The sequence below is a fragment of the Rhipicephalus sanguineus genome, chromosome 6 (genome assembly GCF_013339695.2).
Source record: "Rhipicephalus sanguineus isolate Rsan-2018 chromosome 6, BIME_Rsan_1.4, whole genome shotgun sequence".
Lineage (NCBI taxonomy): Eukaryota > Metazoa > Arthropoda > Arachnida > Ixodida > Ixodidae > Rhipicephalus > Rhipicephalus sanguineus.
In genome coordinates this window covers 137,984,660-138,011,912 of record NC_051181.1, presented here as the reverse complement: position 1 = coordinate 138,011,912, position 27,253 = coordinate 137,984,660, and the positions used below count along the sequence as shown (strand labels likewise).

Sequence of the window (27,253 nt, the reverse complement as noted above, 5' to 3'; positions counted from 1 at the left end):
TAGTTTGTGTTCAATATAACTTATGCGGTTTTCACGTGTGCGCTTGTACGCATGAAAATGAAATATAGCAACTTATGTATCAAATTAGTAATAATTTATGGCGTGCTATGTGGAACAACCACAGTATGATTATGAGGCACATCAGTGGGGGGTTATGGATTAACTTTGACCACCTGGGGTTCCTTAACATGCACCTAAATCCAAGTACTCGGGTGTCCTTGTATTTTGCCCCTATTGAAGTGCAGCCACCGTGGCAGGGAATCAAACCCGCGTCCCCAAGCTTAGCAGCGCTACACATTACCTGCTAAGCTATCACGTGAAGAAGTACAAATCAATTGAAATATCAGAAATACTTGTTTTGGGTTAGGTAATAAGATCTAACAGTACTGCAGCCTCAAAATTAATTGAAGGCAATTTCCAGTCACTACATAGAATTTTAATTATCACGACTTCATGATACTTGATGAAATGAAGTTGCGTCAACCCAAGTTGGAAGCATACACATTATATAGAGCACTTGCACAAGGAAACATGGTGAACCTTTTAGAGCTTTACTATAAAAGAGAACGAATGTATATCACAAAATTGTACAGTGAAAAGAAAAAAAAAACGGGAAAGGGCAGACTGGCATCTTAGCCCAAGTCTCAGTGAAGAACAGGTTAAAATATCTCTTTGAAGAAAACATAAAAATAATAATTCAAGAAGACGAAGTTGCATTCGTGAAGGAAACAACTAGCTGCCCAACGCAACTTTGAGAATTTGGGCAACGCTGGCCACATCCATATCTTCTTTGGCTGCATGAAAAGAAAGAACAAAAGTCAGAAAGAGCATATGACAAAATGCACTTCAATTACACCACAAGGTTCAGAGAGCTGCACCCCAAAATGGTCATTAGGAGATGTATGAAGGCCTGGCGAGCATTCGGATCTGAATCATGTCATGGACTGCCTCCGAATGATGCAAGATAAAAAGTTATCGTTTGAATTTAACCTCTTACTTGCCTCCTGTCATCCCTATAGGAACAGAGCTAAGCTGTTTTGCTCTCTAGTTTCCGTGCTTAGGTAGCTACGCTGGTTCTATTTCCACAACAGTAGTGCAAACCTGACCGCAACCACCTAATATAACTGGGAGTTCAAAATAGTTGATTCACCTGAAAATAAACTACTTCATTTTCAAAGGCTTATAGTTTTGATAGAAAGCGTAACTAAAACAGAGGGGAAAAGGGAAGTGAACAGAGTGCTGGACTCTTTACCCTTTATTGCACAAGCTAAAGAAGAAAAAAAAGGGGGGGGGGGCATTTTCCTTGATAATTGCCTTGAGTGGACCCCTTAAATTTTTCGTGACTAGTGCAAGATGCAATGAAATCTACGAGCGAAGACAATCCTGACACAGTGCCAAGCAAGTTGTTGTTCATCGACACATCTGGTGGCAGTTGCGCACAATAGTGAGGAAATGATCATCTCAGAATATGGCCTAAGCTTGTCGGCCCGTTCATCTGCCCACGTACGCGCTCCTATGGCCTAGACAGTCCATTAAAGCGATATTGTAGCTATGCCTTTTCTTATGCCGCTCCTCTTTGTGCTTTTCACGCTTTGTCGGTAGTCGGAGTGACGCTTCACAGTGCAGACGGCCGCAGACGGCCATGAATTGCAGGCTATAGGAGTGGCACAGAATTGAGTGGAGGGCATCGTTAGAAAATTGCAGCCGCTATATCGACCATTGTCAGGCTGGCTTTACAGATAAGATGAAAGTATTCAATGGAATGCATAAACCTAATCATTATTCTCTGGCAACATGATAAAAGGCAATGCAACCCAAATGGCTACAATCATCGCCAAGACGCTGCAACCAATGATAATGATATTCATACTTTCTTGCAAAGAATAATGAATAGTTACAGCAGCTCTGTGCGTGAACATATGCACTTGCAGAAGTCACACACATTAGCAGTATTCCAATGGAATTTATTGTCAATATGGGGAATTTATAGTCAATATGTCAATCCTGATATAACGAAGATGCAAACAATTTAAAACTACCTTCTTTGTATTCAAAATTTATCGTAAGCACATGTTCAGTACCTGCTTGACATCAGTGATTAAATCTTTAAATTTACTAATTCTTATAACAAATGCATTGAGCCTTGATTAAAATATATGGTCTCATGGTCTGTATTCAAACACGACTAATCTACATAACAGAGGCTGCAATGGTGATTCAAAGATACAAAAGATTTTAAAACAAGATGTTACAAACGAAAAAAAAAAGCCAGAAAATGCAGCCTGTAGCTCAGTGACTACCTTCCACAAGACTTGACAGAAAGGGAAAGTTTAGCTACCCAAAAATAGCACAACCTCTAAGTGGTTAACACCTTCAAGACCAGAGTTAAAATTACACAGTTGAACCCCTCAATAATGAAAGCCCTCAAGAACAAAAATCTCGCGGCATCGAAGAAATCTAGCATCCCCGGCGAACATCCATACAGTTCAATGCATTTGCCCATTCACAACAGTGAAGAGATTTTAAAAAGCACTCCTGCAATAGCTAAAGTTTCAGGCAGTGATCCGCAACATTTTTTTTCAACCCATGAGCCAGTTGGGAACCCAGAAGTTCGAAAATTGCAGCACTGCTCTTCGACAAGTCGGGCACATACATTTCCACTAACAAGAATAGGTGCGACCATTGCTGCTTACATTCGGTTGGATGATATCAACAAGACTTCTTTTTTTTTTTTTTCACTGAGAACAGTTTTATGCTCACGCCCCTGTTGGCAACTACCGTATTTACCCGAATGTAACGCGAGTTTTTTTCCAGATTTTTGTCACTTAATGTCGACCCTCGCGTTGCAATCGAATACCGAAGTAACCATTTTTTCTTCCTGGACGCAATGAAGAGTCACCCCTTGCGTTACAATTGTGGTCGCGTTACAATCGAGTAAATACGGTACGTCGGCACATGACATTTCAAGTGACGACACCTACAAAAGTGACGCCATGCCGACAGACACCGAAAGTGTGCGCAAAGAAAATGACAGTGATGACGAGAGTGAGGAAAGCAACAAAACGCAAGACATGCAAGTAAGGTAAGTGCTCAAAGTTCTTGATGCTTCTGACATCATTCGCACTTTCCTCGGCACCCATGACGATGACAAAGCATTGCAGAGCTTATTAAAGCTGTAGAGGCTCCAAGCCGTCAAGCTCCCTCAAAGCTATGTGAAACAGAGCAAGATCAGACTTCTTCAAATAAATCTTGGTTGTGCGAAGTAATTGGTGTGTGTATTTTTCTATTTTCGCGACAACGAAATTCTCACAATAACGAACAAAAATCAGTTCCCCGGTGATTTCGTTATTGAGGGGTTCGACTGTGTTGCATCATATAACAGCACTAGTGAAAAAGAAAAAAAAATGCCTTTGCAGAAAACACTCACCTGTCTCGTCCGTAATCTCTCTTTCAAGCTTAAGTTTGTCCTTTGCAATAGCCAGAATTCCTTCGTCAATGGTGTCTTTACTGATTAGTTTTATTATGTAAACGTCCCTGAAAAAACAAGAAGGGGAACTGTCAGGAAAGAGAGGGATGGGGCAATACTGGACAACAAAGCTACAACGAGAAATGATCGCCTACATGCTGTCAAAAAATAATAATTTCGCAGGTTTTACTATTCATAGAAACTTTCTCACAGGCATAGGCGTGCACAGGGTGCCCTATTGGGGGGGAGGGAGGCAGCACAGCGATAAGGCTAGGCATGAACACATTGCTAAAAAAAATAATAATAAAATAAAACAAGTAAATGACACCTTCACTCCTGCCATGCTGGCATGTAGCAGCTGCAGCGATCACAGAAATGAAGCAAGTCAGTGCATCATGAGGTCATAACGCCTCCCCACTTTTGGGTACTGGTATGTAGAAACAATCCCAGCAAATTTGTTATGGTGCTCCAGTGCTTGAGCCTTCATTTACTAAAATAAATCAATAACAATAATTTCAAAGTTTCATGTCAGTACTTCAGGTACTCGCACTGTGGTGTACCTCATGAACAAATAAAAGAGCTCAAAGGCATCCAACTTCAATTTGACCACATTGTATTTATGGAAATTGTAAATAATCTTATTTTTAAATTTCACGCCAATTCAATGAGCCATCATAGGAACTCCACAACTTGCAATGCTGACACAGGTAGTACCAAAAATGCACCCTCTCTCTGAACAGTGCTATGAAGTAGGTCATCTTGAAAAGCATTTACGCGATTAAAAAATATTTAAGACAAAGTGATTTCAATCAGCGCTGACAGCCAAGGCTGAAAGCATCACCAACTACTGTATTTTTTAAAACTTGTGCTGATGATTACAGTTGATGACAACTAACACTGAAAATCTGACCTACACAGAGTAAATCCAAAGAAAATGATGCACGGTGCTAGAAACTGCTATCGCTCATATGAAGGAATGATGTCTGAGGCAGTTCTTACTTACTCAGCTGTTGTTTTACACTGCTGAGTCAGGCAGTGGTTTTTATGTTACTGGACCGAAAGGACACTGACCAGAACACGTGCTCTATTCAATTTATGGCTTTCTATTGTGTAATGACATGGGTCGGGTACTTGTACAATGAGAGCTGAGAGTTCAACTAGAGAGAGAGGTTATTTAATGAGTGCCGGACATGTTCGCTTGCATGTGGCTTTATAAAAGATTGGTGATGCTTAAAATGATACACTCATAACACTCATGCTCACGCACAACATGCCCTAATAAGAAGCTCAGCTCCACATAGTACAAACAAACAGAATAGGCTAGAATGCATACACCAGCTCTTACTTGTTCTGGCCCAGCCTGTGGCAGCGGTCCTCCGCCTGCTTGTCATTGTAAGGGTTAAAATCTAGGTCATGAATGATGACCACATTGGCAGATGTAAGATTGATCCCCAGGCCTCCTGCTCGTGTGGAGAGGAGGAAAACCAGGATTTCGTCGTCCCCATTGAACTGGTCTATCAGGTCCTGCCTGCAATCAACAAGACCACAAGACGGTGAAACGAGGCAGGAAACATAGATGCATGAGTAAACAGCAAAACATGAATGAGGGTTGGACATGGTGAGAACAATACAGTGGAACTGGATAAGATGAGTGATTAAACAGAAGCAGGTGTTCTTGCCAGAGTCACAGCTGAAAGTTAACTTTACGAAACACAACTTCGGAAAAGAGTTTTTATTCGTATGCACGTCATGGGCTACTTTTTACCTACTCAAAAAACTGGCGAAGCTTGCACTAAATCGCGCAAGGCTTGAAACATCGAAACTGGACGATTCTGAAGTCTAATCTGGTTGCTTCTAGGTTGTTGCTAGGCTTTAGCTAGGTTAGTCATGACACGGATGTCCAAACTCCAGAAACGAGCATTCGCACCTCTCATAGAACGACCCTTTCTTGATCTCTGCCTTTTTCTCTCTCTTTCTTTCTCATTTTCCTCTCTTGATCTTTTTTTTTTTCCATCTCTTCCTCTCTCTGCCTCTTTCTCTCTGTCTTTCTATCTTTTTATGTCTTTATTCCCATTATTTTTCTCAATTTTTTCTCTCTTCCTTTCTATAGCTTTCTCTCTCTCTCTTAGTGAACCAGTAGTGAGTAGTGGGATTTGCCCAATTTCTGTCGCACATACCCATTCATGATGATGATAGTTTTCTGATAGGCCACACAAATTGAGGCTAGCTTAAACAGCTTCGCTGTTAAAAAACTGTCACTTCGAAGTTTACACGAACAGCATTTATCTTCAGCTCAAAAATGGGCTTCACAAAGTATACAAAGCACATCTTTTAAATTTTGATCATTTCTGACAACAGAGCAGGTCCAACCGAGATTCTCAGGTTCAGTACATGCTGCCATCTTTATTCAATGACGGGCTACTGGTGTGTGCACGGAGCAGAATACTTCCTAAATGTCAAGCATGCAAATACGAAACTCTTGTTGAAGACAAAGAAAAGATACAGATATTACACAAATTCAAGAGAAGTTTGGCAGGAAGGTTTATATAGTTGCAGATTTTATCCAGTACACATTACTAATGTCTTCGCAGCAAATGTAGGACAAGGATGCAGGTAATGCAGCAGTGCTTACCTGTCAGGCACAGAAGTCTGGCCGTCAAGACGCAACCATTTGTGGTGCCTGATGTTGAGGTATACCTCCAGGATATCCAGCATCATAGTGAACTGGCTGAATATTAGCACGCGATTTTTCTGCAGTAAACAATACAAAGAAATGGAACAGGAATGTCAAACAACGATGCACCAGGGAGACATTTGAGCAACTTTAGGAAACATGTGATTCTCGTGTGCCTTCTATTCGCATTAGAGAACTCTAGCTTCTCCCCATAATGTATGGCCTTTGGTGGAAGGCCGAGCTGCCAGAGGGGTGGATGGCAGCAATAATGTTGCTATCAAATTCACACGACGCATTGTTTCAAAAACGCTTCAGACACTGTTGTGCTATGTGAGTGTTCTCTTTGAAATGTGATAAAAAAGAACTGCTTGTTGATGCTTATGCTGTTTTACACTGGCAGCTAATCATAACATAGCCTCTTACTGCAATAAGAGTGCTGTGCCCTCTCCGGTAAAAATCTGTGCCACCAATGCAGATCACATCTGTCACTGGCAACATAATATTATTTTGTAAAGAAAATATCAACCAACTCTCCTTTCGTTGAACTTAAACCTCTAGCAACAGAGCAAATGCACAGGCACACAGATGACGCCAACTCTACATAAAAAAGCACACTATTGGGATGCAAGTTTATTTAAAGCGTTAATTAATGCACAGTGTTCTCGTTGAATTACTGGAGCTGTCTGAAACATTCAGAACATAATAACTGTTATGGTTTAACGTCCCAAAACTACGATATGAATATGGGAGATGCTATAGTGGAGGGCTCTGGATTTTTCAACCACCTGGGGATCTTTATCGTGCACCTAAGTCTAAGTACATGGGCCTGAAGCCTTTTCGTCTTCATCGAAAATGCGGCCGCTGCGGCCGAGATTCGATGATGATATATGTTGTTTAATGGCGCAAGGGCCATTTGATGGCCAGAGAGCGCCAGGACAGCAGCCGAGATTCAATCCCACGACCTGGGGGTCAGCAGTTGAGCACCATAACCACTAGACCACCGTAGCGGGTGAAACGTTCGGAACAAGCCTTGTGCAGAAGTTACAACACACGATGACCACATTTCTTTCTAACAACTGATTAAACAGTGCAAAATCTGAAATTAAAGAAGAAGACCGAGGGAGATAACTCACCTTCTCTTTATGTTCTTTTAGCAAAGAATCTAACTCTCTAAACTTGCCAGAATCGAGGATTTTGTCATCGTCGAGCTTGAACTCATGAAGGACCTGCCCGAAAATCGGGAAAACAAATGTTCAGATTAGAGCACAGGAGAAACAGACTGTAACAAATATCGTTAAATAACGATGTTAAATTTGACTCTTGTCCTTTGAGGTATAGTCATTATACACACTTTTCAATGAACACTGGTGCTAAAGAATCACATCCAGTAATGATGGTATGAGATGCAACACAGTTCACCAAAAAAAATTCTTACATTTCCTCAACCAAGAGCAATGGTTTCACAGCCCTCATACCTCTTCGTAGAGACTTCACTCTAAGCAAGCGAAATGCTGCAGCTGTTCTCCCACTGTACCAAGTTTTTTTTTTTTTTTTAGATGAAATTGCACCCAACAAAACTGCATCAAAGCTTTTTGGAATCATCATGTGTGGGCCCGAAAAAAAAAAAAAAAAGTGCAATTCAGAATGCTTTTTATGGAGCCAGTGGCCTGCCGTTTGTTTATGCACAGTTACAACATGCAATTTATAATACTATAGTGAAACATCCACACATTTCATGGTCCAGGGACAGCAATGGTAATAATAGAAAGGCAACAACAGACAAACATAAGTGTGGAATTGCTGTATATGGTGACTCATAGCGACAAACAGTTCTGTCATTTTGTGTAACTTTCTTTTGCTCGTGCTGTTAATTTGTTACCGTTACACATTCTCTGAGACAAGCCAGCCATGTGTTCACGCCCACTCAGCAAGTGCTACTGTTGGACGAATATGATGCGTAATTTAACCACTAACAAAATAAGGCTCTCTTACAGGAAACTTGGTGCAGAGTGTATGCAGCTCAAAGTCTGACATCACTTCCATGTCCTCAAATATTAGGTCAGGATTGGCGTCAACGTAGGTTGGTTCCTGAGAAAACAGAAAGAGCATCGCAACTCATGAAACACCCAACGTCTACAAACATGTACACACAGATGTGCAGCGTTCGCAGAATAAAACATGTCAATTTAGGGCTAAGCAACGCACATACTTTACCTTCTGCAGCATTTAGTTGGTGTCACATTGGCGCAGGGGGGCTTAGCCAGAAATTTTTTCGGGGGGGGGGGTTCAACCATACTTTATGTATGTTCGTGCGTGCGTTTGTATGTGCACGTGTATATATAACGCAAGCAAAACTGAAAAATTTCGGGGGGAAGGGGGGGGGGGTCGTACCCCCCCAATCCCCCCTGGCTACGCCCCTGCATTGGCGTAATATAGTGGCCAGATTCACAGCAACACGAGACGGTCGCATCAAGCAGTTGCACATACAGGTTTTTATTAGAGCTGTGCAAATAGCAAAATTTTGAGTGCGAAGCGAATTAGAATAATAAAGATTGAGTGCAAATCAAATCGAATAATTTTCGAATAATTTTCGTCTCAAACATTTTTCGAGTACATCAAAGTGAAATTACAGAAAAAAGTTGCAGAGAATACCTAAGTATGTTCTTATGAGATAGCAACATGAAAGTGCTTCTTTTTGCTAGGTTGATTAAGCGTTGGTGGGGTGGTGTTTCATAGTTGTCTTATCAAGAATGAGGCAATGTAGAAGCCGAATTGTATTTATGTACATAATTTGGCGCAACCAAAGTGTTGCCGACAACAGTTTACACGTGATAGGCAAAGATGCCATTTCCCTCAGCCTCGTCTCCCTTTCAACAGCTGTGGAAGCCCAACTGATGTGGCGGATAAGGGTGTGCTCCCTTGAAGTCTGGAGTTCCAAATCCGCCTCGTAGACATCGATATATAAGAACATCTGAAACTTTGGATGCTAAAAAGCTTCGGCGTCCAATTTTTCGGACTACCTGCCCAAATTTCAGGTCCAAAACAGCATTAATTGTGCCCCCACCTCTGCCACATCTTTCATCTCCATGTTGGAACCAGTGTTTTCTTGAGTTAGTACATTAACGACCGTAACGGAGCTTGAAAGGCAGCTTTGCCACAATGACGGGTGTGATGAGGTGAAGCATATTGAAAATCTAGGGACCATTTACAATCGGACGTTGACTGTCTTGGCAAAGTTCGACCGTAACGGAGCTTGAAAGGCAGCTTTGCCGCAATACCGGGGTGTGATGAGGAGAAGCATATTGAAAATCTAGGGAGCACTTCTAATTGGACGTTGACTGCGTCTTTGCAAAGTTCGACCGTAACAGAGCTTGAAAGGCAGCTTTGCCGCAATATCGGGGTGTGATGAGGTGAAGCATATTAAAAATCTAGGGACTACTTCCAATCGGACGCTGACTGTCTCGTGGCTAAGTTCGACCGTAACGGAGCTTGAAAGGCAGCTTTGCCGCAATACAAGAGTGTAATGAGGTGAAGCGTATTGAAAATCTGAAGGGGTCACTTTTAATCTGACGTTGACTGTATTTGTTTTGCGAAGTTCGAACAGTAAAATTCCAGTGCAAATCGAATCGAATAGAAAACACTATTCGAAAAATATTCGAAATTTCGAATATTCGCACACCCCTAGTAATTTTTATGTTCTTTACTCCACTATTGTTTTTTTCCTACATTCGCCTCTCATGGAATACACTAAAGTCTTAAGGCACTATTTCAACAATTGCCTCTCTCTCTCTTTCTCTCAGCCCCACCCTTTCCTCAGACAACATGAAAATATGCTTCAATGTAAGAACAATGCGTGTAAATTTGAGCAACGAGCACCATTAGCCTGATAGTCTAATGTAAAGTGTAATAGAGCTTTACTACCTTCAGCAAGACACGGGACATCGTTCGCAGCTTCTCCAGGTCAAAGTGGTTGCGTAGAAGCAGTGGATGGTTTGAAGCTCGTCTTAGCTTCATCAGCATCCCTGTTTGGGCATCCTTGTTTTCCTTGAACTGCAAGAGCACCAAGTTTTATAAGAATGAGCACATCAATAAGTTCAGTATCTCAGCTGCTGTATAAAAAATGATACCCCATTTGCCGAATCTAACATCTTTCATCCGATAAAATGAGTACAAAAATTGCCTGCGTGTTAGAATTGAGTACGAAACGAAAACCAAATTGGCAGCCTTGGCAACAGCCTCCCGCCAGAGGGGCAGATGCAGTGTCATCGCCATCACAAAAATGGCAACGGGGCACATTTTGTTGCGAGTTCATGTGGGTTCATTTCGTGCGTGACTGCGACCTGCGTATGTCGTATCTGTTCCCAATGAAATGCATATGATGAAGCACCTCTTTCATTACGAAAGCTCACATCAAAGGAAAGTTATTTTGCACACTAAAGATTGCTGCATTGCGTCCTTTTTGCATGCCCAAAGCACTTGCCCACGGAGTAGCACAAACAGAGGGTGGAGATCTTCAGCAGCTGCGTGTTGGCCAGGAAAAGTTTCCACGGGCCAAACACTGGACCTCAAAAGCGAGCTTGCAGACTACCTTGAACAACTATGTGAAGACCCAAGCTTAACAAGGCAACGGCTGTTGAATTGGCACACAGTCATGGCATATCCACAACTGATCTTAAAGCCCAAAATACTGGATCACAGAAGAAAAGAAAATGCCAAGAAAGTAATTTTCCCATTCTGCGAAGGCAAATAGTGCTTCCTCTCTTTTTCCGATCATCAACAGAGGGGCACGCTGTAGCGAAATAAATTAAGAATATTCTTGTAATAGATAGAGTGTTACAATTAAATGTTTATAACGAATTTTCAGATATAACGAAGTTATTTTCGTGGCAGATGTGACTTTGTTATAATGAGGTTTGAGTGTAATGCATTCAGGTGCATTCTTATTTCGAACCCACGAAAACTGGGTGCACATAAGATTTTAGTAAATGCGGTATACAACATAACAGCTTAGGCCTGTCAGCATGTCAACAGATCTTCGAAACCATGAAGGATGCACTTGACGAGCTGGCGTGTGCTATTTTTTGGACACAGCGTCTCGTTGTTAGTGCGGACAGCCCACTACTGGAAGAAATTATCAATATGGAAGGCAAGGACTATTGATGAAGACAATGACGAGCCAATGTTGCACATGATTTCCGCAGTTGAATACCTTTTTTTTTAGTTTGGATTGTATTTGGGTAAGATGTATTGAATTCCCCCTGACCTTTCAAATTTAGGCCTAAATTTTAGTAAACACGACCAACCGTGGGCATTTGATCAGTGCTTTAAATGCACTCACCTCCTTCGAAAGAGCAGCCACCAAGTTGACGTAGCAGGTCTGCTGGTAAGGAGTCATGATGCAGTAGCGCTCTTCCTCGTGCTTGACGGGAAGCTGCTGCAACACGTCCTGCTTCAGGCGCCGCAGAACGAACGGCCGCATGATCTTCTTGGCGTGCTCAATCCGGCTTCGCTCGAAGCTGCTTTGGTCCTCCTCGTTTTTCTGCAGTCATAGGTAACGCAGCTGAAGCTGTAGCTTTGCGACTATGACTCCTCAAATGAAGCTATAGCTTTCCTTGTGACGTAGCTTCACGTTTTTTTATAAAATTGAGAGTGGCTGCCAACATCCACTTTAGCAACATCAAGACCAAAGATAAAAAAGAAAAAAATTCTGCGGTTAGTGTAGGGGTAATGTAGTTCTGCTAATGTTGTGTAGTTCTTGGTATAGTTCCAAATACCATGCTAAATCCTGCGCTAATGTCGTTCTTGTGTAGGTCTTGGTGTACGATTCTAAATCCTGCGTTTAATGCAGCTCCATTACCGTGAAACCCGAGGAAGTGCGTAGAAAGGGCAACCCAGCAATTCCCTTGGCAATCACGCGCACTGCAAGGTGGCGGCGCCCTCTTTTGCACGGCGCAGATATCAGCCAGGTGTTTCAGAGGAGTTTTTCACACTTTTAGGTAAACTATTACAATTATTTCGTGGTTATTTCAGCAGTTTACATTATTTTAGACATTGTTAGTTTATTTTTCACTGTTTTTGAGCATTGTTAGCCTTGTTTTAGGCCTGTATTGACCACTGCGTGACCATGAGACATGAGACAGTGGACCAAAAGTGTCACGCACTTAAAAGAAGAACAGTTCAGCCAGTTCCATGCCGTGAAAACCGTCGGACAGCAAAGCTGTAAGCGCGTTGGTGTAAGTGATTGGCTAGCTTACCCATTTCGAGCATCATCATCATCATGTTTTTTTGTTTTTTTTTATTCACTCCTTACTCTGGTCACGTACCTGCGTGACAACTAGGTACTACTAAGTACTACTTACTACTACTACGACAACGACAGAACAATGGGGTGAAGAACTCACAGAAGCAGCTGAGAACATGAGCTTGATTTGGTCCGTCTTCTTGCAAAACATGTTGGGCATGACGAATGTGAGCAGAGACATGAGTTCCACGAGGTTGTTCTGCAGTGGGGTGCCAGTGAGGAGAATTTTTCGCTTTGCCTGCAAGCAGAAAGGTGGGGAGCAATTAAATAATTGATCTATCTAACATCGTTCTCGCAAGGCAATAATTTGTAGAGCTAAACTTTGCAAATGCAGAAAGTTAAACTGGCAGCAGTCAACTATACTTGGATTTGAAAAAGAAAAAAAAAATCACAGCATATCCACGTGGTGAATGATGATGAGTGGGGCAAAGCGAACTTGCGCTGCAGCACGGCGATGGCATTGGCGCGAGCGTGGTCCTTCTTGATGGAAGATATTGCGACTAGATTGTTTAAGAGCCACAATATGTTGCACACACCGCAACTATGGCCGAAACTGTTATCAAGGAAGTCCCGCTGGAAGCGCACGTCGGCGCCTTCGGGCAGAGCCCGGCTGATGCGTTTTGCAGCCACTTCACGTGCTCGCACAGCCTCGGGCTCTGCCTGCCGGTACGCGCGCTTTCTCGCTGCTTCACAGTCCTTCACATTTTGAAGATCCGATTCGCGCCGCAGCCATGCAGCTTCGGCCTCGCGGGCTCGATCGGCGGGGTCTTCGCGCCGCAGCCGTGCAGCTTGTCGAGCAGCTTCGGCCTCGCGGGCTCGAACGGCGGGATCTTCGCGCCGCAGCCGTGCAGCTTGTCGAGCAGCCTCGGCCTCGCGGGCTCGAACGGCGGGGTCTTCTCGCCGCAGCCGTGCAGTTTGTCGAGCAGCTTCGGCTTCGCGGGCTCGAACGGCGGAATCTGCTTCGCGGCGTCGACGTGCAGCTTCGACCTCGCGGGCTCTCACCTCAGGATTCTGTCTGCGAGCGCATGCTGCCGCCGCCTTCCGTGCCCTCCGTTCCGTAGCCTTGTCTTCCATCTGGCGACTCCGAGCTAAAGAGAAAGCGTGCCAAGAGAGGAGCCTCATGGCGCGTTACTTCTGAAATGTTGTCTTCGGGTGTCGTTGAAAACACGAGACGTAGTAAAGAAGAAAGAATGCCACACAGGCGAACACGCACGAGAGTGCCACTCGTCAACGTCGTCTTCTTCTACTGCATACCAGAACGCGCGCTTCTCACGAGCTAGAGGTGGCTACTACAACGCTACAAACGGAGGATGGACAGACCCACGGCATAAGGAGCTTCGCCCCTAAAAAAACGCAACAGTAAACTGCTTTGCAGAAGAAAAACTTCATGAAAGCTTTCTGACCTTGGTGTGACAGATTAAGCAACCCGAAATAATTCGCACATTTAGAGGTGTTCTTAGTGAAATGCATTCAGAATGCTCACATAATGAAACAATAGTAATGGAGGTAAACCATTCCAAGAAAACTGAATAAAACAATCAAATTACAGTTACTGTGATTAGGCTGTACAAGATCCCATATTTCTATTCATGAATACTACTCTTGAATAAGCAATACCACACTGTGGAACTGGGATTCAATCAAGCAGCTTCGTAAACCATTCCAAGAAAACTGAATAAAACAATCAAATTACAGTTACTGTGATTAGGCTGTACAAGATCCCATATTTCTATTCATGAATACTACTCTTGAATAAGCAATATCACACTGTGGAATTGGGATTCAGTCAAGCAGCTTCAACTTTTTATCCAAACTTAAGCTTTTCTGATCGAGTGCCTACTTAAATGTGGAGAAATTTTTCTTTAACACACCAAAGAAAAACCAACTCGTTTGTGTGCGCAACATGACAACCTAGTCATAATCAACCTAATCCATCTTGTGTTTTTAACCAATTACACTAGCAGCAGCGGATGTGCGGATGAGAAGGCAGCACTCACACTGATCTTCATGAGGTTGGCGTAGCGTTGTGAGGCCATGTTTTTGAGCATGTGGGCTTCATCAAAGATCACATAATGAAATGGCACTTTCTTGAAGAGGCTCCTGTCTTCTCCATTTCCAGAAATCATGTTGTACCTGCCTCGACAAGGCATACGAGAAAGAAAGAAAGAATGAAAGAAAGAAGAATGCAAGAGCAACGACAACAACCAATGCATTGAGAAGAAGAACATCTCATATTAAAAACAATGATATCTTTTTACGCAGAGGTCGGACTTTTAATCCTGCTGCATTTTGGTGAATAATAACAGCTTGATATGTCTTCCCGGTTATTTTTGTGTTGTACCTACCCCAACAACATTGATCAATGTAGTAATAACAAAGTATCATAATGAATTACTATAATGGCACCAGTAGTCAAGCTTACTACCAATAACAAAGTGTTAATTACGTTGGATGTTATAGCACAAAAGCAACTGATACTATGATATGCCAACCCCATACAAGAAATCTCTGAAACAGACAGTTCTTTGCTTGACTGTAGCTATGCAGTGGTACAGCTAGTTACAGTGAATCAGCAGAGTTCAGGGATCACTACTGGGGTTGGTACGAGCACTCGATATTCTTTCCATTAAAAAATACCGATTTTAACACTAAGTTTAATGAATGAGTAAAGCAAAGATTTTTTCCCAGGAGCACTTGTATCATAAACTTACGTCGTAATGATAACGTCGAAGTTTCCTGCTTCACCCACAAGAATTTTGTACTTAAGCTCCCGTCGGTCCTTCTGGCTGCCATGATAGACGAGAATGTCGAGCGAGGGACACCACAGCGTGAACTCCCTCATCCAGTTCTCTGCAATTGTGAAACATATCAAGAGCTATAAGCTGCTTAAAGGGGTGGTGCCACTAAATTTGTGGCTTGCGCATTCTTTGCTGTAAGCATTTCCTATAGCTCCAGGAACCATGATGCACGCATCAAGATTCATATATTCTCGCTAAATAATGTAATATCGCCTTTTGATGTGGACAACTTTCGGTTTCGGTTTCTGGGCACCGAGGTTGGGCAGTGACGTAGAAGTGTAGGAGGCGTGGTCACGTGACCACACAAGGCTGTGACGCACTTGGCCAGGAAGGGATCGAAACTCGGCGAGTGATGTAGCAACCGATGCTTTGCCGGTACTATAGTGAATTAGAATATATTCTAGTTCACTACAGCCAGTACGTACGTTGCGGAAGTGGCGGAGGTCCGGAGGTCACTCACGTTACTGCAGCAGACTTGGTGTGACGTCACTACAACTTTCGTTGACCATCCTACAGATCTACGTCAGTGTTGGCACGCAAGCGATGGGTTTCGATCGGGAGAATGGGCATTTAGGTACACTTTGGAAGTGAATTAAATATGTTCTAAACGTTTGCAGCGTCCGACCCTTCGTGTGGAATGTCCTTGCATACAGAGGAAACCCACAACAGGCTTGTTATAGCCTCGAAATTTGATGGCGCCACCCCTTTAATACAACTAGTGGCCGCAAAAAAAAGTACACACGGTCTTCATAGCAGTATAAGCTCATGGTTAATCGTAGCAGTATAACTCGTAGCAGTGTAAAGAGCACTGTGTGTGTTATCTTCGTCAGTTCTTTTCTGTTGCGCTGTTCTTACATTCAGTATAAACTCAAAGCCATTTCAACAGAACTAGCTGCTCTCCCACTTCGCTTTTGCATACCTGCCAAGTTTGGAGAAACGGAATCCAGGAGATTTACTCAAAAGGGGGGGGGAAGGGGGGTATAAAGTATGTAGACCGCGGGGGCGGGGGGGGGGGGTGACCATAAGGGGCGCCGTTGAGACGGGGATGGTCGCGAGCGCTGGCGAATGCGCTATCTCGACAGACATCAGTAACGGCTACCCTTTTAAGTGCTGGGCTTTAACACAAAATTTCGAAGGCAAGATAACTTGTGGGATAGATTTGTGTGTACACAAACGCATCATCTACGAAATATTAACAGCTGATATAATTTATAACACATTTAGCATCAAATTTTAAATTGCGTGTAGCGCATCTGTACGCGAAACGTCCCACCTCACGTCACAACATCAAACAGCCACCTGCATCACGAGTTTGTGTTGGCGCCATAATTCTTGCGAGCGCTCTCTCCTAGCGAAAACAGACCGCACCTTTTTTATGTACTTTTATGTACGCATCACAGGCAAGACGCAGCTGCAGCGCTAAGACACGTTTGCGTTGGCAGCACTGCGGCACAAAGTGCACAGCTACTTCATGCGCAATGAAACTGAGTTGAACCTTTCTACCATCGTTAAAAAAAAAAAAAAAAAAGACTAATCCTTTCTACTCCGTGGCCAGACAACTTTGCTCATGTGGCCAGACAAAGCACTGGACGCGCGGGGTAAAACTGGATTTCCAGGAGATTTTCGTAAGACCCGTACAACCGGGAGAAACGTTCAAAATCCGGGAGTCTCCCGGGTAATCCAGGAGACTTGGCAGGTATGCTTTTGCAACAACTTGTTTTTATGACATGTTACTGAAACTTAGGTTAGGTCACCTATGATAACCTAAAGCACAGCTCAAGCCAGATGAGGGAGATAAGACTGCTAATAATGTTGGCAACCGGGTTCCTCCCCAATGGCTCTTAAAGTTTTCAAGGTTTCAAACTATGTATGCCATGCAATTAGTGTGCCTTTCTAGTCAGCTTATGAATGCTGATTGTGTGAATAAAGATTTCACCTGCCTGGCAAGATAAAAGGCATCGAAAAGTGCAACCCTAAGCACAGTGATTTCTTTTCTCACTTCTCCTCAAAGCACTACTGAAGAAGACATACTAACCCATTATGTATTGTGATAAAAGCGGCATAACTGCATAGATGCAGATAAACGCTACTTTACAAACCCAATAAAAAAATCGATTGATCAGCATAATAATTGAGCAAGTAATAACTGGTTCATTGTGGAGGTGAATGAAATCCTGCTGAAAGTAATCAACACCATGTAGTGCAATACTGCGCCCGTATATTTGTGGTTAACGCTGGTAAAAAGGCAACGAAGAGTGTGCAGTCAGTCAAGTGATGGATTAATCGCTGAATACCACAGTATGGGCTATGAACAGTCCATGAGTTGAACTATCAACAGCACAGCAGAGATGAGGCAGAACACCCCTCCCGTACCTAATGTAGAAGAGGGCACCACAACTAGATGGGGCGAGGCTTCCCCCTGTTCCTGCAGGTACGCCAGGAAGGAAATGGCCTGGATGGTCTTGCCCAGGCCCATTTCATCAGCGAGGATTCCATTCACTTCCTGCTTGTGCATCACTGCCAGCCAGTTCAGGCCAATGAGCTGATATGGGGAGAGACGGAGGCTGGAAAGGAGACAGTGGGCTGTCATTAATCCGCAGATTTTCTTCTAATACTTTACTTGCAGCATGCACAAGCTCAGCTCAGACAAAGGGACATGACAGCAAGCTTTAAGTTCTTAACAAATGGCTACAGCTCCCTAATCAGCACTTTGCCAGAATAACCAGCATTTAAACTGCAGGATTTTACATGCCAAAACCATACTACGATTATGAGCCACATTGTGGTGGTTTAGTTTTGGATTAGTTTTGACCACCTGGGGTTCTATAACTTGCACCTAAATTTTGAGTACTTGGGTGTTTTGCATATTTTTCAGCTCTCCGACAATATAGTGCTATTCACATGAGCAGTGATTTTAGTCACCGAAGTTCTTGACTTAAATTATCGACTCGGATCAACTTTGTTAAACAACGGTTTAACTGTCTTCAGGTGCTCCAAAGGACAGCACCTCAGTCTAAGTATCATACATATAGTTCAGTCACATGGATCATGCTCTAGGTTGTTCAGCTCTTTGTTGTTCTGAAGTTGTTCTGTTGTTCTGGGCCAGTCGGCTGCTTGAGCCACCGTTTTCTGCAAAAGTATGCAGAGACCGACGCCATAATAATACCAAACATAGTCACAGTTCATGCTAGGTCCTTGTGCTATAATTCAAGAATAAAAGGAAGCTTGTAGCTAACATGAGGAAGCAGCTGCGGACGACGCGAGCATCACAGCCATGCGCTTGACAGATCTAGACAAGTGTGATTCCGACTGTACACCTCAGCCACTCCTTGCCCATCAATAGTGCTGAACTGTCTGATGTGTATGCTCACACTCTCCAAAATTAACAGAAAAAACAAGACAGAAACAAGATTAGTAAATGTAAAAGGGGGGCAACCTTTGGTTAAGCAGGGATGGTTGGGTCTTGATGTACTCGTCAGAGTCCTTGCTCTCACCGCTCACAAGGCGTGACACAATCTCCTGCATCTGGTCGGAGATGCTCTGGCAGCGGGCCATCAGGCGATTGACCACACCACGTGTGTGCAGCAAGTTCTTGGAACTATTCAGGAGGGTGGGCGTCAAGTTCTTGCATGTTTCAAATTTAAAAACCTGCACAGACAGGGTGCGAGTTCGTGTAGGTACATGTCACTAAAAAAAAACATAAACAGGCTGGAAGAAAAGTTGTAATGAGACATGAAGCACCGTACAAGTTATGGAATTTCCCCATCAAATCGTCAAGCTAGCAAGTAGGGCAAGTTGGTAGGTTAATAACATCATTAAAATCAAACACGTGCTTATTCACACAACCAACTACTTGTACACTAAGATAGCAATGTGCGTACAAAGAAACAAATGCCACACTGCAAGAATAGCGTGAGCGTAACAATTCTTGGCAAGTGACATGCATTTTTCGGGACGTGTGTTCGACATCTTCTCCCAGCAGCGTGTGTCAATTTTTTCATTCGCCAAGCACACTTAACTTCACAAGACTAGTTGAAGTCCCACATCAACCCAGCATTTACTCATTACTTGCACTAGGATTAAAGCAAAGGTTTCATGGAAGCACATTCACTTGGCCACTTCAAGGACTAGAGTGCTAGAGAAATATGCAAACAATGCCATTATAGTAAAATTAATCACTAAGTCTAAAAAAAGCAGCTTACCAGATTCTTCCATGTCTCATATGGTCGGTTCTCCACAATGGCCTCTGCCTTCTTCCTACTGCAACTCGGGATCGCAAGCAGTTCATTAAAGGAGGCATTGTCAAAGAACTCTGTGATAGCACGCTTCGTTTCTGCCCTCGCAGGTGTATCGTCTGCCTCTGCGCCACTGTCCTCACTGTCATCAGCCGAGCCGTAGATGTCCTCATTGCAGTACTCTTCCTCATCACTGGCGTCGTCGATCTTCAGTGCTTTTGCTGGCCGCTGTGACACCTTCTTTTGGGTGCCTCGAGATTTGAGATCATTGAAGGCCTTGAACTTGGAAAGACCGGCGCTCGAGCTCTTCACTGGTGACTCGCTTGTTGTCGTAGCGACTTTTTCCTGCGAATTGACCTGTATGCAGCAAGAGAGAAGAATAAAAGCCCGGAAGAGCTTATGGGGGCACTGCCACAATTTTTCAGCATGGTCAGAAAACACTGCCGATCGATAGTCTAGGCTCCCGAGAACATGTGAGCCAAACATTAAAGTGCGACACGTAGCCGGTAATTTACAATTAATTTTCAAAGTCGCATAGAAATCGCTCGCTCTTCTCTCAACAAATGATGCCACAATCCGAAATGACCACGTCATAAACACAAAGTCCATGGCCATTGGCTGATTTGAGCATCGCAAGCTGCACAGTTACTGCAGTTGCCACGAGATGTCGCTATGTGCCCGCACTGCAGTCTAAGTGCTAGAATCCACACACAGTATAGAATTACACCAGCACGCTTGCAAACACACTGAAGGTAAGCTGCGCCTTCAAAGAAAAAAAAATAATTAAAAAAAAGTGCCCAAGGTCATGACGTGTGCTGACGAAGAGGTGTAGCTTTTAGCTCCCTTGTCAACTCCCCTCGCCCTTGTGTGTGTAGCTTTCAGCGCACTCGTTGGCACGGAAAGAGAGAGAGAGAAGGTGCTTAAAGCGTGCGACAAGTCCCTGTAACTCCGCTCGTACTTGACGGATTCTAAAAAATTTTGTGGCAGTCGGTTCAAAAGGCAATAAACTCTTATAATAAAGTCATTCAATGATTACTTCAAAAATGTTGCAGGGCTCCTTCAAAGAGATGCGGCTTAGAATTGACAAGTTAAAAGTTGTATTTGTAGATTACACTTACAGAATGCCAGAGTCTCTCTTAGCGTCAGCGGAGGTTTGGTAAATCGGATGGGACACAGAAACAAGATGGAGACAGAAATGCCACTGAGGTAACTGCACCATAGCAAACTCACTCTCTTTCACTCACTGACTTACTCACACACATTTCAAAGGAATGAGTATGAGTAAGTGAAGGTTGAAGCAGGCGAGCAGGTGAGTATAAACGTGAGTGAGTGAGTGCTAGTAAGTGCAAGTGGATCAGGGTATAAACGTGAGCAACTACCTATGAACTGCACCAGTCCCCAGTGAAGCCATGGATTTCAGTTGCATCTTTCAGTGCCAGTACAAGTGCTCAACGATAAAGTACTACGTAGCATTTGAGGTAGCGAAATGTTAATATGGCAACTCATGAAAACATTTCCTTCACCACAACAGCCGAACTAGCGGGAGTACAGTAATATCTATGGCGGGACATTTCATGTCATGGGCAACACACTCTGGGTGCTAAATTCAAAAAGTGAAGTCTGGTCTTTGCTCTTTATACCAATGAACAACACTTTGTCAACAGGAACAAAATTGCTTTGGAAGGATTGCATTTATCAGCCGGCACTTGTAAACATTCAGCTCATCTAAACATCAGGCGCAAGTCAGCACCTTGTTTGCATATCTTCGTTTAGTTATTTTGTCTAATTCAAACTACTGCTGTTGGCTTCTTTAATATTCACGAACACTTGCAACAAATAGAAAGCTATTACAGACTACGCTAAGCTAAATCTATAGAAGTTTTTCAGTGTCCCTTTTTGAAGTATAGTACAACATTTTGCTATCTTACATAGTATTTGTAAGGAACGCATGCAAAAAACTTTAGTGGCAGTAGTAATCACTTTGACAGATGCAATTAGTAGCCGAAAAGGCATAGCTCAGCTCTTCATAACAGTCTTCTGCACGCGACTGCGGGGACATACCTTCGGTGAAGCCTCTTTCCCCTCCTCTGCGCCATCAAACTCCACCCCTTTGCTGCTGGATGAGGAAACCGTTTTATACCGTGCATTGCGATGCGGGCTGGAGGCCTTGACGCCCGGAGGGTTGCCCAGCAAACGCATACGCGCTTTTACAACATTCCATTTACATGCCACCAGAGCATCTTGAACGTCCTGGATGGGAAAGAAATAGACAAAGAACAAGATGACGCAATTATGACACACCAGAAGGCAATTGCAACCAAATGAAACAAAGCTAGAAAGGCTGAAAATGTAATCTCATTATGACAGTTGGAAAAAAAAAAAAAAAAAAGCTTGCATTGCACAACGACGTCAAACTTGGAGGAACGAAGATGAAATGCAGGGAAACAGATCTTAGTAGATGTGCAACCATAGACAATGACAAATTAAGTTTAATTGCTTTAGTCCCACAAGCTTCTGAGGCACAAATGGAGCTTTTTCACCAATATAAATGTGCATATTGGTTATTCCTTTTTTCTTTACAGCTTGAAGCAAGGAAATGTCATTGTTCCAAACAGAAAAAAAAGGAAAGAAAAAGGACAGAGACACTGACACTACCTTCTAATGTAACTGTTGAATGCATATAAATAATGTACTATGGCAATTGAAAGAAATGCGAACAGTACGGCATCTACATTATCTGCTGTTTCGCATTTCTTTTCAAGCGGTTACAGCCTGGGTGGTAATAAGAAGCCAATAGAATCATCCATGATACAATCAAGAACCACTCTAGCATATTTTATTGCCACCAAGGCCAGAGCGTGATGAAAACCATGCGTTGTGCTGGTCGTGTTTCTCTCAGTCCCCCCTGTACATACACTTTATGGCTCAAATGAATGAGCACTGCTCTTTATTCCAACACAAAATACCAGTGAGTAGTCCTGAGCTACGGTGGCGGTCATCCTCCCGTCCACTTTATGGGGTATATATGTGCATTTAAACCTAGGAGTGTTAGTCAGCGCCGACTAACACTCCTAGGTTCAAATGCACATATACACCCCATAAAGTGGACGGGAGGATGACTGCCGCCGTAGCTCAGTGGTAGAGCATTGGACGCGTTATTTGAAGGTCGCAGGTTCGGTCCCTGCCGGCGGTAAGTTATCTTTTCGTCCACTTTACTTTCTTCACAATTATATCCTAATTACTACAAATAACATCCCCTATACTTTCCCTGGCATTATCGTCTGTTAGTTCTCATTAATATTGTGTTTAACGGCATCTCTCATAATCATATCATGGTTTTGGGACGTTAAAACCCAGATATTATTATTATTAATATTGTGTTTAACAAACAAAAACGAGCCCTTAAGAGTCATCTTAAGGCGTGTCATCTTAAGAGTCATCTGCAGTGAGTAGTCTAGTAATTTGTTTTAACAGCTAAACAGCATGTGAACTGGTGCTCATACAATGTAGTTGAAAAGCCACATGGAAAGATAAGTTTTTTTTCTATTTCATTCCTTCACACGCATGGTAAGAATGTCATAAAAGAACAGTGTTGGGCAAGTTGGTATTCCATTGTAAATGGAATTTGCCCAAAAAAAGGGACACGAAGGAAAGAAACCATGTTACAAGCGCAGTCTCTGCACTTGTCTCCTGGTTTCTTTCTTTCGTGTCCCTGCTTTTTGGGCAAGTGCCATTCACGTAAGAATTTCCATGTACTCTAACCAATTTGATCACTACAACGCATTGGCAAGAAGAAAAAGTAACCAATGAACATGCTAGACCTGCAAAACAAACCTTTATAATTTGAAAATCAAGCTACCTCAAACAGAGCTAAATATTTTCTTTAGCATTATATCTTATTGATCGCCTTCCAAAAACACCCGCTTCAAACGAACAGTTACAGTGTGCGGCTGGAGGATACTCACAAGGATACTCACGACACTGGCTGGAGGATACTCACAAGGCATGCAGTAGAGAAATGACCACATTTCATTACCAGTCGGCCATGCAAGCTGATCAAATAACACAACAGATAGAACTTGAACTGTTATTACATAGGTCACTATTCAACTGGTTGTATTGTGTGTATATGGATGCGAGTAGTGGGACACACCCAATTCCTGTGGGACATACCCACTAGGAGCTGCTTGGCACATACCCACTAGGCTAGTTGTAGACGCTTCCTCATTTTTTTAGTGGGCCAGAGGTGAGTAGTGGGGGCTTGCCCAATTTCTGTGGCACATACCCGTTAGAAGCTGCGTTACGCCCCTCAGGGATAAACCTCGATCTTAAGAAGCTCTGCTGCTAAAAGTGCAAGCAGTCTGGCTGTAACCAAGCAAAATGTAACGTGCAGTTACCAACCATGATGTCAGCTGCTCTGAACTCGTCGATGAGCAGCCTGAGACCCTTCTCCTTGTCATTCATGTACCTCATGCACTCATCATCATCCGAGTTCTTATCCCTACTGCTGTCATCCTCCACATGGTTAGTTCTTCCGGCATTTAAAACACGTCTCTTTGAACTGCTGCTGCTCCCTCCATCCTCTTCAGAGCTGCTTGAGAGGACACGTTTTCGCCTCACTCCATTGGTTACAACCGGACTTTCTTCTTCCAAGTCAGCAGTCGAGCAGCTTGCTGTTACGTCAGGAGACACTTCGGCACTGTTGACAGCATGAAAGAAACAAAGAAATGTGCGCAAAATGAGGACCTGTATGTCAAACACACAGTTGTACCATTTTGTACAGCTTGTAATGACTCCAAGCGACTGATCTTACACACGCCAGAACTTGAGGTTAGCACATACAACACCATGAGACCGGCTCCTGTTTAGGCCATAATTTTTCAGTCGCTCTCTTATTCCATGCAGTATGCATGGTGGAAACACAAACAGCACGTCGCAGCGAATGCAAGCGAGCAAGCGAGCAAACTCGCAAACACTGCTCACTACAATGCACTGCCTTGGAAGCTTAAGCTTAAGTAATGGCACGGCAGGTAACTGCAGCATCGCTCGGCCAGTGATGTTAATGTCAGAAAACCTGCACTTCGCGATAGCATTATTCTTCGATTCAGGGTTGTCATACTTAACGCGTAGTAATGACTAGATAATTAGCATGTTGTCACACCTTGACGCATCAACTAATGAATGAGTCGCAACGAAAACATATACAGGCAGTTAATTAATGCATGCATGCGGACAGTGTCTCACTTTTTTTCCGGCCCAGACCGCTTCAACTCCGATTCGGGAGTCTCGGGGATGACAACTTCATCTGCGCGCAAACAAAATCAAAACCGCTCTTAGATGCGAACACGGCGTTTGATACGAGTCTTATGTTCGCAGGTCGAGAGACCCACCTTCATTTCTCTCAGGCGAACCATGAACATCACCTTGCTGGTCGCTCGACGGCGAACGTCGCTCCAAGCCGGGGCTCTGCTGCGAACATTTCTTCTGAAACCTAAACTGTCTAAGCGTATTCAACAGGCTCGGTGAGCCGGTGCCGTTAGCGACGAATGAATCGGACATGTTGGGCAGAATACCCCGGAAAGAAGCAGCTCACAGACAGGTCACTACGTGTCAACCCCTGCTCCGTTATATTGCACTTGACACACGACAATCCGATATCACAGCACTCGCAAGAACACCGCACAACGCGAGCCCCAGCGTGACAGCAAAAGTTTACCCGCGAAACCGTGCACGTTGTCAACTCCAGCAGTGGTTGGACAAAGACAACACGAATCTCAAGTCCTACACACCATAATACCCAAACACTGCACCTCCTCAAGTGTTGTGGACTCCTTAACAGCGAACTAACAGGAACACTTTCGCTAAGCCAACAGAAACATAACCTAGGCACTTGTTGAATTCCTAAGATGACAACCGCGGATCCGCGGTAGCCGCGGCTCGGACGGCTCTGACCGCGCTGGAGCAGCTCGGGTCAAGCGTGGCGCTGTGATCGCCGGCGAATGAGAGAAGTAGGCTTAACCTTCAATTTCCCGCTAATTGTCCCTAATAAACTGCGTTAAGTGGCCATTTCTCTGTCTCGGTAGGCGCCAGTGTCCACACAGCTAATGTACGAGCGAAACAGAAGTGACCAACAGCGTTCGTAACGAGAACGGCAATGACCCCTTTACTTGTCAATCGCGGAAGTGCACGGAGAGCACTGACCAAATATTAAAACCAATTCCCTCACATTTGTGTGAATGTCAATTTGGTTTCATACGCATTTTTACGACCATCTGCCACAATTCGCTGTTCTTCAGTGCGTGCGACAAGCGCGGCTTTTCGTACTAATTTTTTTAGACGTCAGATAGTGTCGTAAACCGTGCGCCCGCCAGTTGTTAACTGCGCTCACCAGGCGCTCACGATTTTCGAAAAGCGGGTACACGACAGGCCAGCTTTCTAAACAACATTAAACTATAGTAAACGGGGCTCTAGTTATCCCAAAGCCCAGTTTATAAACCGGTTGTGTGGAGACATTTCCTTGCACACGCTCAGGGCGTACAGCGGCGACAAATGCGAAAGAGAAAACAAATAAAACAATACAAATGACTAATTCGGTTAACTCGCTTACCATACGCATCGCTATGGCCCCATCCAAGCCTTACCTTCGAAACCAAGAGAGATGAAGGTCAGACCAAATATTTCGGGGGTGTTGCGACAGTTAGGAAACCAAATATTGTTCTGCCAATCAAGCTTCACTGCATCACAACCAAGTTGCACAGGAAAGCGAAAGTTTGTAATACACTTTGTAATAACCAAAACAAGTTGCGTTACCATCTTCAGTCTCATGCTTGTTTTCCGTCCGTCGCCTCGCTGTATATGACCCGTTTGCTGCAACGCACGAGAATAGCGAGTTGGAACGTGCGTGCATGGTTGAGACTCTTCTTCTTTTCGAGCAAGCATGCATGACTACTACAGAAGAAGAAGAAGTCGTCAACTTCTAATTTCATAAAGACGTCAAGTTCTTGTAATTTATATTGGTTACAGTACAGTACCGAGCTGACTTAGATACGATGAACGTCAAGGCCAGATGCAGCACATACGCGCGGATGTTAAGATGTGCGCGCGCATTCAAAGGCGCGCGGCAGCGGCGCAAGCGTGAAAGCGGTGCGACTTGTCGCCAGTTATCGTCTACGCTATTTAATACGCACAGTGCTTGCTGATCATAACTATGCCCTAACCCACCGACCAACTTCGGGAAATAGCAATAATAATTACAATATTTATTGTCTTGATACATATACGAATTCAGGCTTGCAAGCGATTAGGCCTGGCAGCACAGTGGCGCGACAAAAAGTGAAGTATTGTTAAAATACACTAAAGAGAATAACAATTTTTCTCGTATTTGTAAATTTCTCTTTACCAATACCAAAAGAACGACACTTGCCTCGAGAAGACACCTGGCAAGCGAGAAAGCGCACAAAAAGAAAATGCAGGTGGCGACGCCGTCTTGAAGTTCCCGCAACAGCTCGCGGTGACGTCATACATTCTGAAGGCGTCTACTGGCGCTCACATAATTTTGAATCGGTAAAAATGAAGTACACTGTCCTTTGAGGGGCCCGGAGGCTTAACGTACTACCAAGTTTCAGGAAATTTCGTTGACACCAAGAGACCAATTAAAATACGAAAAAGCACTTTGAAATCGCTGACGTCACGATGAAGTTTATGTGCAGGAATTTCGGCGCGAAATTAAAAAAAAAAGGCTTTAACTTTCATTTTTTTATTAATGAACATATGATGGTG

The 27,253-nt window shown here is 43.6% G+C and overlaps 1 protein-coding gene across 1 annotated transcript; it reads right to left on the bottom strand.

Moving 5' to 3' along the window:
- Positions 1-557: 557 nt before the first annotated feature.
- LOC119396520 (SWI/SNF-related matrix-associated actin-dependent regulator of chromatin subfamily A containing DEAD/H box 1B) lies at positions 558-25,425 on the bottom strand. Its single transcript, XM_037663773.2, has 18 exons — positions 24,865-25,425; positions 24,719-24,779; positions 23,876-24,173; positions 21,536-21,724; positions 19,442-19,831; positions 18,676-18,887; positions 17,613-17,803; positions 15,153-15,291; positions 14,439-14,574; positions 12,542-12,679; positions 11,479-11,679; positions 10,062-10,190; positions 8,133-8,228; positions 7,274-7,366; positions 6,099-6,217; positions 4,812-4,994; positions 3,428-3,534; positions 558-794 (listed from the first exon to the last, which is right to left on the bottom strand). The coding sequence occupies exons 1-18, from the start codon at positions 25,031-25,033 to the stop codon at positions 733-735; spliced, it is 2,913 nt and encodes a 970-aa protein (XP_037519701.1). The 5' UTR covers positions 25,034-25,425; the 3' UTR covers positions 558-732.
- Between the last annotated feature and the right edge of the window lie 1,828 nt (positions 25,426-27,253).